General features: G+C 39.5%; 1 protein-coding gene across 2 annotated transcripts in view; it reads right to left on the bottom strand.

Annotated features, from left to right (window-relative positions):
- Positions 1-14,247, bottom strand: part of FRAS1 (Fraser extracellular matrix complex subunit 1) — a 485,111-nt gene that overhangs the window by 45,963 nt on the left and 424,901 nt on the right. For both annotated transcript variants that reach the window (XM_069092754.1, XM_069092760.1), the window contains 5 exons: positions 12,136-12,292; positions 4,965-5,211; positions 2,549-2,893; positions 2,110-2,270; positions 1,520-1,667 (listed from right to left, as the gene is read on the bottom strand). In XM_069092754.1, the coding sequence (XP_068948855.1) occupies positions 1,520-1,667; positions 2,110-2,270; positions 2,549-2,893; positions 4,965-5,211; positions 12,136-12,292 (1,058 nt within the window). The remainder of the gene's footprint in view (positions 1-1,519; positions 1,668-2,109; positions 2,271-2,548; positions 2,894-4,964; positions 5,212-12,135; positions 12,293-14,247) is intronic.

Genomic DNA, 14,247 nt, shown 5'->3' with positions numbered 1-14,247 from the left:
ATATTAGAGCTCTCTGTCTAAAGGACAAATGGGTAGTGTGGTAGAGTAGTGAAAGAGCCAGACATGGGGTGAGGACCCTGGGTTCAAGTCCTGACTCTAGCATATACCAACTGTGTGAGTCTGGCTAAGTCACTTAGTCTCATAATTCCCTGGAGACTCTCTCAGATTATGGTCTGCAGAAGAAGTATGAATTGGTGAAGGGAGTCTCCTGACTAGGAGTTAACAATACAGTGAAATTGTAGGTATAGACTAAAACATGCACAACATACATACGAACATAGTCATGTATGCATTCATATATACACAAGTATGTGTACATATCTATTCTGTGTGTAGGCAGATGCACACATGTATTACATGCACACACATGTGTATGCATGTATCTATGTGGCTGTATATGCACCGGTGTGTCTATTGTATACACATGTTTAGTTCATATACATAGTATACACAAATGCATGCCTGTATGCATCCATGCAGGAAATATGTTTGTACACATGCACACACATTAATGTACATGTATATTTTTCACACGTCATAAATGTGCATATATGAGATGGTGATGATGATGGCGATGAAGATATTGGGGACCAGGAAGACAACCAGGGGCTATCCATGCCATGATAACTGGAGAGAAAATGGCCTAAAATGAGACCATTTTAGGTTTAGAGTCCAGATTTAAGGTTCAGATTTAGTTAGCTAAAAGAAAGACTGAGGAGAGATAACTGTCATAGAATACAAGGGCTCATTGAAAGAAGTTGGTGATCCCTAACACCCGTAGAGATTCATTTTTTTTGTTGAGCAATTGGTATAATTCTTCCTGGAGCTTAGGATACAAACCAACTGCAGTTCAATATGTCAATAACTGTGCAGCATGTACTAGGTACAAAGCACTGTGCATCTAGGTGTGGAGGGGAAATCCCAGGAAAATAAGATATGGTCTCTATCCTTGAATGGTTTATAACTTGGGCTCTTCTAACCTATAATTCTATGGAGCTCCAATGTCAATACTCAATGGGATATTAATTAACAATAAAAGAGCATCAGCTGTGTATATTAAACACAAGGAAAGGAGGAGATGGAAAGGGGAAAAGGAGAGAGAAAGGGGAGAGGGAGAGAGGGAAACCATAGTAGCATTAGCAGATTTATATAGCAAGTGATACTATCTAGGAAGCATTAGATCATCTACTAATATGAGCCAAGAGATAAAAACAAAAGGAAGGAAAAGGAAAATGAGAAGAAGATGAATTTTTCCCTTACTGCAAAAATCCAATCCAGTTTTATCTCTCACTCCCCCTTCTAATCTTCAGTCCTGAGAAAGCAAGGCCTTTGGCTACAGCTGTTCACCACAAAAATACTGTGCTCATGGATTTTTAAACACAGTTACAATGTGGGTTTTTTTGGCCATGAAATAAAACTGTTTTCCCATCACAGTCGCTCTCTCAAAGAAGAAAACTTTGAAGGAAGTGTGGAAATGCAGTCAGATTCACCGCTGGAGGAAGTTCCTCCTAGGTCTTACCGTCTTGAAATGTGTCGTTGATGGCAATGATGGCTTGGGAAGGTTTAGTCATCTCTGCCCCTTGTGCTGAGCTCAAGAAAACTACAAACGTCTCCAATCCTTCAATCGCAGGATACTGTGCATCATCCAAGATGACCAACGTGCAATGCTAGACAAAGATAAAAACAAAGCTTACCGAGGACCTAGAATGCACTTGTGTGTGTCAGACCAAAGGCTAGGTGACAGAGTTTATCTGTGGGTACTCTTTTATCTGAAACTTGGAAAAGGCCGTTTTCTTTATTACACCCTTCCCAGGGTTCTGTTCTCAGAACTGCATATGTAAATACATGACTGGCTATCCCAAAAGGGGTTCTGAGACACCAAAAACTATTAGTAAGGTATTGTGGAAGTTCCTTCAAGTTTTCCTTTGTGCCTTGTTTCTGAAGAAAGTAAAGAATGGAAGGATACAAAATGAACATCATTGAGAGTGCAGTGATAAATGATAACTTCATTAACTAACCAATTAACGAGCATGTATTATTAAGTGTCTACTTCATCAAGGTTCTCCAACCTTCTGACTTTATTCTCTGGCAATCACTGCGTCTGCTCACCTGTTCAGTGTCACCAGGCCGAAATTCCACCTTTTTAGAGCTTGGAATATAGTCAACCCCTGGAGTAGCAGAGGGTGGGTCAGAAGGGCGGGTCGCACACCACACTGATGTGAAAGTGGAGAGATCAGTACCATGCCGGACAACCGGGATCTCCACTGTGCCTACGATGAAAGCAACACAGATTTTTGGTGATGACCTTGACACTCAATGTTTTTTTTTCTAATACAATGGCCAATCTATTCTTAAGTAGTAAGGAAATGGCAAGTCATTCTGGTATCTTTGCCAAGAAAACCCTAAAATAGGGTCATGAAGAGTTGGGACATGACCGAAATAACAATCATACTAGAGAAGGCCATGTACTCTCATGGCTACTTTTAATTTCAACAAAAATGGAATGACAGAGGGCAGAAGGAGGTAGTTGGACTCTGGCATTATTTACCTGCATCTTCACTGACAGTGTAAGCCGTGCTGCCCAGGGAGACAGTGGAGGCATCATTGGGGCCCCCAATGAACACCTTGGCTGAAGCCACACTCCCAATTCGGGCATTGTCAGAAGCTCCTGCTAATGCAATCTCAAACTCCTCTTCTTCTTCATACTCGCTATCGTCAATCAGCATGACATCGCAGGTGGATGTGGTGATGCCAGGTCCAAATATCACCCGATTCTCAGACGACATTCCCCTGGACTTAAAATCAGATCCTGATTCTAGGGCATAGAGACTGCTTCCCCTGGCTGATTTGGGGATGGTGTAGCAAATGGCAGATATGATACTGCTGGAATCTCCTGAAATGGAAAGGTTGGGACAACCACAGTGTGAGGATGACTATTTCTTAAATCTTCATGGGAATCTTTGATAGCTCTTGTACAAGTCTATAATGCTCTGGATGTCTTCCTTCCATAGCTAATTCCTTCAAAGGTCTGCTGGGAAATTTCCTAAACTGTAGCTTCTTTTAAGGTCAAACGACTGCAGACCATGAACCACTTGAGGATTTAACTATTTTACCCACAACTGCCAGAGACGGATTTCCCATTGAGTGCTCTGTTAATTCACAAGACTCATTACCCAGCCCCCCTACCCTCCATCTACAAGCACAATGCTTGGAGAGATAAGGGACATATTCATTGCTTTAAAAGAGGCAAAGTACTTGGCTCCTGGAGGTAGTTCTCAGTTCACAGGTTTTATGAATCTACTTCTGCAGTTAAACTCCCATAAAGGAAAGAGCTTACAAAAAAAATGCATGTTTGTAGAAACAACTTTATTTCTCTTCTCTACTGTTTCTCTTTATCAGCCCATGATCAGGTCTGGGTTGCCGCCCAAAGAAATCAATGAACTTGCCTTGTTCACCAAATGGCAACACTGGGGCTTTATGGAGTGTACGATATTTGCTACATTAATTTCTAATCAGAGATTCAATAATGAACCTAACAACCATTTAAAGAAAAATACTCATTCTCTTGGCATCCCCATGGCTTTCAAGGGGATTTAATTCCTAAGAGTTTTTATTTTATAACATCATAAAATTGTAAATTCCCATAATTTTTGTTTGGATTTTTACTATGAATGGTTCACTATAGAAGGACAGAATTGTGCTATGGAGAAAATGCTGGACCTCAAGTCAGACCAACCAGGGTTTGAATACTGCCTTTAACATTTATTAGCTCTGTGATTTTGGGTAAGTCACTATACCCTTGTGAGGCCAACATCAGAGGTCAGCAACTATGGCCCCAGGGCCAAATTTGGCTATAGTCTATTTTTTGTAAGCCTCAGTAAAGACCAGTTTTTTTAAACATTTTAAAATGCAATAAAACTTTATTTAAAAGTGTAAAAGTCATCCTTAGCTTGAAGGTCATACAAAAACAGGCAGTGACAAGCTAGGGACCATAGGAACCTTCTGAGACACCCACTAAATTATAGAGTAGTTGTAATCCGTGCTGATGGAAGGAGATCCCAAACTGATGAAATCATAGTCCTGGACAGAGGGCTGCTACCATTCTCAATTCTATTTTCTCTTCACTGAGCTCTGTCTCACAGGGTTATCTTGGAGTGCATTCTTTTACCTCTGAGCACTAGAGGGTCAGGTCAGCATTAGAAATAGTCACTTCCTTTCTCAGAACAAGGCAAAGACCATCTATGAGTCAGGTTGCTGATAGAGAGCAGATTCTATTGATTTTTCTATTTGCCGTGGGGGATGGGAAGAGGTGGGGGGAGGGGGGACTTGTACACATAGGCACTCATCTGGCATAGCCTGCTTGTAAGGTTGAATTAAGTGAACCAAGGACCTGTAAGAACATGCACAAAATATAAGCTTTCTGCATGCCATTTATTCTGTTGAGGAGGAATAATTGAGGGAACGATGGTATTTTGGGAACACAATGCTATTATGTTCTATTATGTCTTATGCAGGCCCTTTTATTTCAGGCTCCAAAAGACCTAGAATGAAACATCATTACACTGTTGAGATAGACAGGTGATAAATATTTTCCATGCTATTTTAAAGATTGAGAAACTGGGACATTGAAAGCCCTGCTCCTCTCTATAATGACATTAGTCCTTGTTATTAGACATGGTGAGGGAAGAAACATTGACTCATTCATCCTGGATGAGCCCTCTTTGAGCCCACTAAGGGACTATCTGGGAACAGCTACACTAAAGTGAATATGCCTTGCTGAGGGCCAGATTTATTTCCCAGCAACACCTTTTGGCACAGGAGAGAATCTGGCTTAATAAAATGGGTTTGCCCAGGACCACACATAGGGGCACCAATAACCAAATTTGAGATAAGCCCAGGCCTCCACGACCCCCATTCTAAAGCTTTAAGCTCCCACATGATAGCAAGAATGCTCATGGACAGACCTTTTCTTTCAATAGGTGCAAACAGGAATCCAGCACTCTCATTGACCCGGTAGATCTTCCTATCAAACTGTAACGTAGGCTCGTCTTCAGTGTCATTGATAATAACCTTGGCCTGGGTGAACTCTCCCAGCAAGGCATAAGCCGGCATGCTGAGCTCCACAGTGAAGCTTTCAATGTTCTCGAAAATATCGTCATCATTAATTACAATGGTGCAGGATTTTATGTCTTCTCTCTCATCGAATTGGACCTGTTAGGGGAGTGATGAGGGGTCCACATCAGAAGCATGGGACAGCTGGCCCTAGTAACAAGCATCCCCTTTTTCCTTCTCTCTCCTTTCCAGGTACATGTACACCCAAAAAAGTATCCTAGGAGATGAGGCACTAAGCCCAGAAAGGAACTGGGTTCTAACTCAAACTCTGATACCAACTTACCTGGCACCACAAAAGAGTTTCTATTTCTATATCTCAGCTGCTTCATTTGAAAAATAGGAGCTGCTTTACATAGACCTACTAATCTTCATTATGAAAAACGTAAAGAGATACTTGGTCATTTTCAAGTTATTAAAAATTTAAGAAGGTACCTTCCAATCCTGAAGTTATAAAAAATATAAGAAGGTATCTTCCAATTCTCAAGTTATGAAAATATATAGAATTAACTCTACCACCTTGCTCTTTGATGAGTAACTTTGGACATTTCTGTGTCTAGAAAGTTTCCCTCTTGCTCAAAATAACTCGTGCTACATCAGCACCAGATTCAAAGGCATGTTTTTTTTTCTTCCCCAAACTTAATATCAGACTTGTCTAGATTTGGCATTTGAAACAAGTGGGGAATGAAGCAGGAACTTACAGAATGAATTTGCATAAGATGGATTGAATCTTTAGCTAATTTTTCACTATTTAAATAAGCTGGGTCTAAAATAGCTGGGATACAATTGGAACAAACGTGGGGAATTATTTCCTGTAGTGAACACAATGAAGGAACTAATTAGCATGTAACCAACAAGATGATGAATGAGTCATTTTCGGCAGTCCCCCCAAACTCTCAAAAACTCCTAAAAAAGAGGAATTACAGTTGAATCCACAGGATAAGAGAGGGAGGTGATTATCAATTAACACCAGAGAATGCAAATCCATACAATGTCACTCCTTCACCATCTATGGTCCTAGCAGGGGTACAGAGAACAACACAGGCTCATGCCTGAGACTCACTCTGAGATCTTTTCCTGTACCTCTCAATCTCTGCCAACCCTCCCAACTGGCAACAAGCAACCAACAATGATTCTGACTAGTCAGATGGGGGAGAAGCATCATGATGCTTTCTGCATCAGGTACCCCAAAGTCAGAGCCCTGCCAAGACTATAGAATAAACTTTTTCCAGAACACCCTTCCCAACCCTGCAAAGAGTGACAGATGCTGATTCAGGCCAAACAGAGAAGGAAAGAATGATAGCCAAGGGAAAAATTAGACTGGGGGCCAGAGTGAGTGGCTGTGTTAAGGAAAGAGGACTGAAAATCTTCTGAAGTCAGTCCTGCCCCAACCCCCAGAGGCTAGATAGGGCTGGTGAATTATAAATTCCACAAGGTGAGAGAAAATTAAGGAAATTTTTTTAGACTACTGCAGGTGAATTGTGCCCACCATCAACATAAGAGAGAAGGTAAAAAAATAAGTGATGTGTGAATGTGAAGAAAAAAGACTGAAATCCAAAGATGTAAAGAAGAAGAAAGTTACATAACAACCCAGAGAACAAGGAGATAAATCAACAGAAAAGATGAGCACTAAATCCTTAAAGAAATTACAAGGCTCTCTCTAAAAATATTATAAGACAAAGAAAAATGAACCAATGCCAATCCAGAACTCTGTGGACTCATATGAGAACATAGGACAAGAAGAAGATATTCCAACATATTAGTATACAAGGTATAAGAGAAAAGAAATTCACAAAATGAGAAATTAGGAAGGAGTAAAATCTGGAATTGACTGCTCTCAAAATATAAATAATTAGTAGATTAGGGAAAAATTGAATCTTTCAAAGAAGTACTATATAGATTAACAAATCTGAAATACAAAAATAATGAAGTAGAGAGAAATGTTGCAAAAGAGAAACAGAAGGCAACAATGTTTAAGAAAACACAAAAAACCAACAATACCACATACTCTATAGAAGTCAACAGTCATTAATCTTGAACACAGAATGTGCCAAGACATCTTAAGGAGAATAAGTCTCCCGAAAGAACATGGCAAACTGAAAAGCTTGAAAATCATAATATATACCTAGAATTTCTGAATACAGAAAAAATATCAGTAGAAATAATCCACAAATCACTTCCAGGCAAGGGTAAGGAACTTTTGTGCCTCATTCAAGAAATAAAGTAATTATATTTAACAGCTCCAATGATGATCAATAAATTCTGTCAAGTGGCCAGGAGAAAGACCTCCAAATATAAAAGGAAGGAAAATCAAAGAACCCCAAATTCATTTATGTTTATATGTGTGTGTGTGTTTTAATGTACCTAGCTAAAACCAAAAGCTTCCATTATATGCATTAAAGAAACACTGGAGGGGCAGCCAGGTAGCACAGCGAGTAAGAGCACCAGCTCCAGTGTCTGGATGACCTAGGGATCGAATCCGGGCTCAGACACTTAGCACCCACCAGAAACACCTGGCCGCGTAACCTTGAGCAAATTACTTAACCCCAATTGCTTAGGGGGGGCCAGGTGGCTCAGTGAGTGAGAGCACCGGCTCCAGTGTTGGGATGACCTGGGGATCAAATCCAGGCTCAGATACTTAGCACCACACCCAGAAATAACTGGCTGTGCAACCTTGAGCAAGTTACTTAACCCCGATTGCTTTAAAAAAAAAAAACTTTTATATATATTTATATAAACACTGGAAGTTTTCCCAATAATATAGAAATAAAGCAAGGATGCTCCCTCACTCTGCTAGTCTTTGACACAATTCTAGAAATGCTAACAAAAGCAATAAGAAAAAAGCAGAAAGATGCCAATTTTCAAAACTTGGTGTTTCTAACTTCACAGCGTCTTTCATAAAGGTATCCTTCTACACACTCACTTAGGTATCACCCTAGTTCATGTTCTCTTCATTTCTCAATAGTCTTATAATTAATTTCCCTGCTCCTCACTCCAATCCTATCCTTGATGTCAAACTCAAAAAGAAATAGATCCCTGCTGGCTGCATAATGACTTAGAAAATCACAAAGTAACATTATCTATGTTGTATAGCATCTTTATTTTGTTAAATATTTCCCAATTATGTTTTAATCTGGATCTTTAGGAGTTTTGTGTTTGATTTGAAGCAGGTCACCAGTTGGACATGTCTCCTCCACACAAATGACAAAGGGATCTATATAAATCTCTCTGGACTACCCATGTCATCAATGACTCCCTATTACCTCTAAGATCAAATATAAAGTCCTTTCATTGGCATGTAAAGCTCTTCACAATCTGGCTTCTTCCTACCTCTGCAGTCTTCTTATACTTTACTCCCTTTAATATAATCCATGCACTTTCCACAGGATCACCTATCTCTTCTTAGTACCTTTACATGCTTAAAATTCTACACCTGGAACACTCTGCCTCTTTGCCTTCACCTTCTAGAACATCTTCAAAACATCTCAAATGCTACTTTCCAGAGAAGACCTTTCAAGTTGCTAACAGCTTCCCCTCTGTCTGTATCCTAACTGTTCATATAACATCTCCCTAATTCAGTAGCCCCTGGAGAAAAAGGTCTATTTTTGTCTTTTTTAGTAATCTCTTGAGTCTTGCATAATATCTGGCACCTATTAATTGTGTGATAAATGCTTCCTGATTGACTGAAGAGGGGCAAAAAGGAGACAAAACTATCTCCATTTGCTTATGATGTAATGTATTACTTAGAAAATCCTAAGGAATCAGCAAAAAAAAAAAACTAAATGAGACAACAGCTTCAATAATGTTGCAGGCTGCAAAATAATCCACAAAAATAAAGAGCATTTCTATACAACAAAGACAAAAACCAGGTATCAGTAATAGAAAGGAAAGTCTTATTCAAAATAAATACAAAACATAGGAAATATCTGGTAGCCATTCAACCTACCAAAGCATTAGCAATTCTTGTATAGGTATATTTGCAAAATGCTTCTTAAAGAATTTAAGCAGAGGAATATTCAGTGTTCATGGACTTACCACAGCCATATAATAAAAATGACAAAATTAATGATATCAAACTACCAAAGGGATATTTTACAAAGCTAGACAAAATAGTAACAATATTCATTTGGATAAAAAAGGATATCAGGAAAATGATGAAAAAGGTAGGAATGAAGAAGGAATAAAACTTCTAGACCTAAAACTGCATCATCAAAGTGAGTATCAAAACTGTTGGCAGTTGTTAAAAAAAAATAGAAAAATGGGTCAGTGGAACAGACTAGACCAGGAAGAATCATAGATAATAGAACTCAGTGACAGTGTTTGATACAACTAAAAGCATAAATTACCCATGAAAGAACTCCCTGTTTGACCAAAACTGCTAAGAAAACTGGAAAGGAATTTGGATGAAATTAGGTTTAGATATTTTCTATCATATTCCATAATAAGTTCAAAATGGACAAATGAACTGAAAATTAAAGACCATACAGTTAACAAAACTAGGAGGAAAGTAACAAGTCATATACTGTGCACATATATTGGTAGGGGGCGAATATTTAATAAGGCACAGAGGCCATTCAAGAATGTGAAATAGATGGGCGTCTAGGTGGCGCCGTTGGCCCTGGAGTCAGGAGGACCTGAGTTCAAATGCGGCCTCAGACACTTAACACTTATTAGCCATGTAACCTTGGGCAAGTCACTTAACCCCAATTGCCCCGCCTTCCCCCCTCCAAAAAAAAGGCAAAAAAAAATGAAAGAGATAATTTTGATTGAATAAAGGTGAAAAGCCTTTGAACAAATATAATTAATGTTTTTATAACTTTCTATTTTTTGCAACATAGCTTATGTAGAAATATGTTTTATGTAACTTATGTATAATGGGTTTCATATTTCTCTGGGAGGGGGTCCAGGGAAAAACAAAATTTGGAACTCAAAATTTTAAAAAATTAATTTTTAAAAAATAATGCACTTGTGATAAGAATGGAAATGATCAACTGGGAAAAATCTTTGCATAAATATTTTTGAAAACAGTTTGATAGTTAAGATATGTAGTCAATTAATAGAAATATATAAGACCATAATCCATTCCCCAGTAAGTGCTTAAAGGAGATGAACAAATAGTTATCAAAAGAAAAACTGCAAATATTAAAGAGAAATCTCTTTTTCTCTTCCTCCCACCATGTACCCCATTGGGAAAAAAATTTTTATAACATTTCTTATGACAAACATGCATAGGCAAGCAAAATGAATTCCTTCGCTAGACATGTTAATATGTATGGCGCTCTAATAAAGCATTGTTGTGGAGTTCTGAATTGGCTGAAATGCTCTGGAAAACAATTTGGAATTACACAAAGAAAGTGATTTTTAAAATGCTCAAGCTCCTTGCCCCAGTGGTTCCAATGCTAGGTAATATACCCCAGTAGGGGCACCTAGGTGACATAGTTGGGAGTCAGAAAGACTCATCTTCATGAGTTCAAATCTGGTCTCAGATATTTACTAACTGTGTGACTGTGGCCAAGTCACTTAACCCTGCTTGCCTCAGTTTCCTCATCTGTAAAATGAGCTAGAGAAGGAAATGGCAAACCACTCCAGTATCCTTGCCAAGAAAACCCCAAATAGGGTCACAAAGGGTGTGGAACACTACTGAAAAATGACTAAACGACAACATACTCCAAGGGAGTCAATGGTCAGAGGCTTTCTACAGCAAAGCATTCATAGCAGCTGTTTTATGGTAGCAAAGAATTCACGCCCAATAACTGGGGAACAGCTAAACAAATTGTGGCATATGGATAGAACAGAATATTACTGTGCTGTAAGAAATGATGAATGGGATGGAAAGAACATGGAAAGACTTTTATGCGCTGATGTAAATAAGCAGAGGTAAGCGGAGTAAGCAGAAGCAAGGAAACAATAAATACAATGGTGACAATGTAAATGGAGACAGCAGAACAGCCGACAGTGTCTCCTTCGCACTTATAGGGAGCAAGGGATATAAGAAGATCCCTTCCTCTGCTCCTCTGTAGAGGAGGAGGATGGCTAGGAATGAGACACATTCCATAGAACTTTAGACTTCTACAATACAGTGCTTAGTTTGCGGGGACATTTTAGTCTCCTTTCTTAAAAATAAATTTTTGATTATGAGGAATGGCTCTGTGGGTGGAGGGGGAAGAGGGATACAGTGGATCATACATAAAGGAAAAACAAAATATGCTTTTATTTTTAAAATAGCTAAAAATATTTTAAAATAATTATTATTTAAATAATTTATTTAAAGAAATTATTTATTTATATGATGCTAGATTATCATTTATATTATTATACATTATTATTTAAATAATTTATTATTTATATTATCATACATTAGTATTTAAAATAGTACTATATTTAAAAATAAATAAATTATAAAAATTTGATGGCTTTATTCCAGTTTTACTCTGAGTAGAAAACTAAAATCTACATATGAGGATGTGGATTTTTATGAATAAAAAATGGAGGGAAATGGTTTTGTTTGACCTTGGCATAAACTGAAATACCTGTGGTTTATATGGTCGTAGTCACAGACCTTTAGAGTCACTTAAAATCTATAAAACAAATTATTTTAATAAAAACTCAAAGTTGTAATAATTCACATTCAATTATGTTTTTATTTGAAAGCATTTCCTCTTTCAAAGAAAAGAAAAATCTGCCTGTCTAAATGCGAGGCCTCTATCTAGTTGGTCTTTGGCCTTTCTCTTTAAAAGATGGCCTCTGACCCATTAATCTTTTGGGGGACCGTATATTTGGCTTAGCTCTTCTTCTCTTAAGTCTCATGCATAAAGGAAAGTCAATGGCATCACAAAAACTCTTCAATGAAACATGAGCCCAGACCCTTTTTAGAAGGATGTGTATTGATTAGAATAATTCACTATACTCTACTGAGAGAGGAACTCCCTTCATAGAGGCTTGAGCAGAGGGTGAGACTTACGTGTAGCTGCTTTAGGCGGTAACTCTGGATCAAGAACAAGGTTCTTGCCGTCCTCATTCACTCACCTGGCCAGCATACTCCACATAGTCTTGGTGCCCATGGTTGGAACTGGAGATGGCTGTCCCCTGCTCGGTGCGACACAGGACGATGGCATACTGATTGAGGTTCCCAGTTCTCTTCACGGTGACGCTGACAGAGCCGGCCTTCTCACTGACGTTGTAACTTGAAACACAAGAGCAAGTGGCAATAAATTTACCTGTCGTTATAAGAAGAATTTTTTAATCATAAGAATTTTTAAAAAATTGGACCTGTGGTTCTTTTGGTACCGGCAGCTAGGTGGCACAGTGAATAGAATGTTGGGCCTGGAGTCGGGAAGACCTGAGTTCAAATCCAGCTTCAGACACTTACTAGCTGTGCGACCTTGGGCAAGTCACTTCTGTTTGTCTTAGTTTCCTCCTCTGTAAAATTGGGATGATGGTATTGCCTACCTCTCAGAGCTATTGTGAGGATCGAATGAAATAATCATTGTAGAGCACTTAGCACATTGCCTGGGACACAGTCAGCACCACATAAATGCTAGTTCTTGTTGTCGTCCCTTAGGGGAAACTCCCTGGGAGGTTTATGGTTACACAGCTCATTAGATTAAGAGTCCCTCAAGGGCAAAGACTGCTTTTCTTTTCTTTGTTTCCCCAGTACTTAGCACACAGTGGGTGGCTAATAAATGTTTACTAAATGAGAGCCAGTATAGGTCAGAAATAGAACCCAAACTCAGGCCAGCCTCACAGAGTCCCCTCCTTGGAGACCAGCTCAAGCACCATCTTTGCCTCCTGCATGAAGCCCTTCCTCATTTCCTTCCTCCTCTCCCCCAACAACTGCAGGTCACCTGGGAAGAAAAGAGCCCAGACACTGAGGTCCCTTCTCAAGTTCTCTAGGCAAGAACTCTGACACAGAGAGTGCAATCCCAATGGGCTGGCCACGTTGTCTGAATGCCAAATGTATCTCTGCCTAACAGGTTATTCTATGGAGAACGCACACAAGGAAGGGGCTCACATGGAGGTCAGAAGAGACACAAGGTCTCTCTTTGGAACTGATCGTGAGACATGGCAGACGTCGGCACGGGACCAGCCGGCACAGCGTGCCCCATCAGAAAAGGTGCCGTGCTCTATGAGCTGTGGCTCAGAAGAAACAGGGGATGCATAGATGTGGAGCCACCTCTACTCCAAATGTTCACACAGACTATTTGTGCCCAGCCCGTGGCAGAGCGTCTGATCAGCCAGTCAGACACACTGTACCTTGACCCCAACATAGCGAGGCCATTTTGGTGCTCTTCCACAACGAAGGACGGCAACCACCCAACTATTGCCCTCCCTCCCCAAACTCCCCTTTACCTTAGGAAATTTGTATATGTTTGCATTTGTTTGCTTTATATGTTATACTTCATAGGTATTTATTTATCGTCTCCATTCCAATGCAAGCTTCTTATAAAGAGCCTTGTTTGTCCTTTGTATTTGTACCCTGAGTGCCTGGCATATGCTTATTAAATTTTTTTTTGCTTTTTGGAGGGGGAAAGGTAGGGCGATTTGGGTTAAGTGACTTGCCCAAGGTCACACGGCTAGTTTTGTGTCAAGGGTCTGAGGTCAGATTTGAATTCAGGTCCTTCTGACTCCAGGGCTGGTAGGCTCTATTCATTACACCACCTAGCCGCCCCCCTTGCTGATTAATTCTTGACTAAAAGACCTTCTCTTTCCATGACACCACTACATCCTTCATATATAATTCCACGGATTAGTAGTTTTCAGAAAAAAAAATAATTTAGTCCCTTTAAGAAGCATTGTTTTTAAATGAAAGAACTAGTCCTCTGGAAGGTGAGGTTACCAAGTGAATGAGATAGGTCCAGAGATATTGTAGGGCGGTTAGGTGGTACAGTGGGTACAGTGCTGGTGCTGGAGTCAGGAAGAAATCTTCCAGAGTTCAAATCTGACCTCAGACACTTAGTAGTTGTGTGACCCTGGGCAAATCACTTCACCCTGTTTGCCTCAGTTTCCTCATCTGTAAAATGAGCTAGAGAAGGAAATGGCAAACCACTCCAGTATCTTTGCCCAAAAATGCCAAATGGCATCACTGAGAATCAGATACCAGTGAAATGACCGAACGCCAGCAGAGATATTATAAACCAC

Source organism: Petaurus breviceps, unplaced genomic scaffold (genome assembly GCF_028583685.1).
Source record: "Petaurus breviceps papuanus isolate PSGF00001 unplaced genomic scaffold, PetGlider_PUasm1.0 126, whole genome shotgun sequence".
NCBI lineage: Eukaryota > Metazoa > Chordata > Mammalia > Diprotodontia > Petauridae > Petaurus > Petaurus breviceps.
Note: the sequence above shows the minus strand (reverse complement) of the source record. Positions and strands in the feature narration are given on the sequence as shown.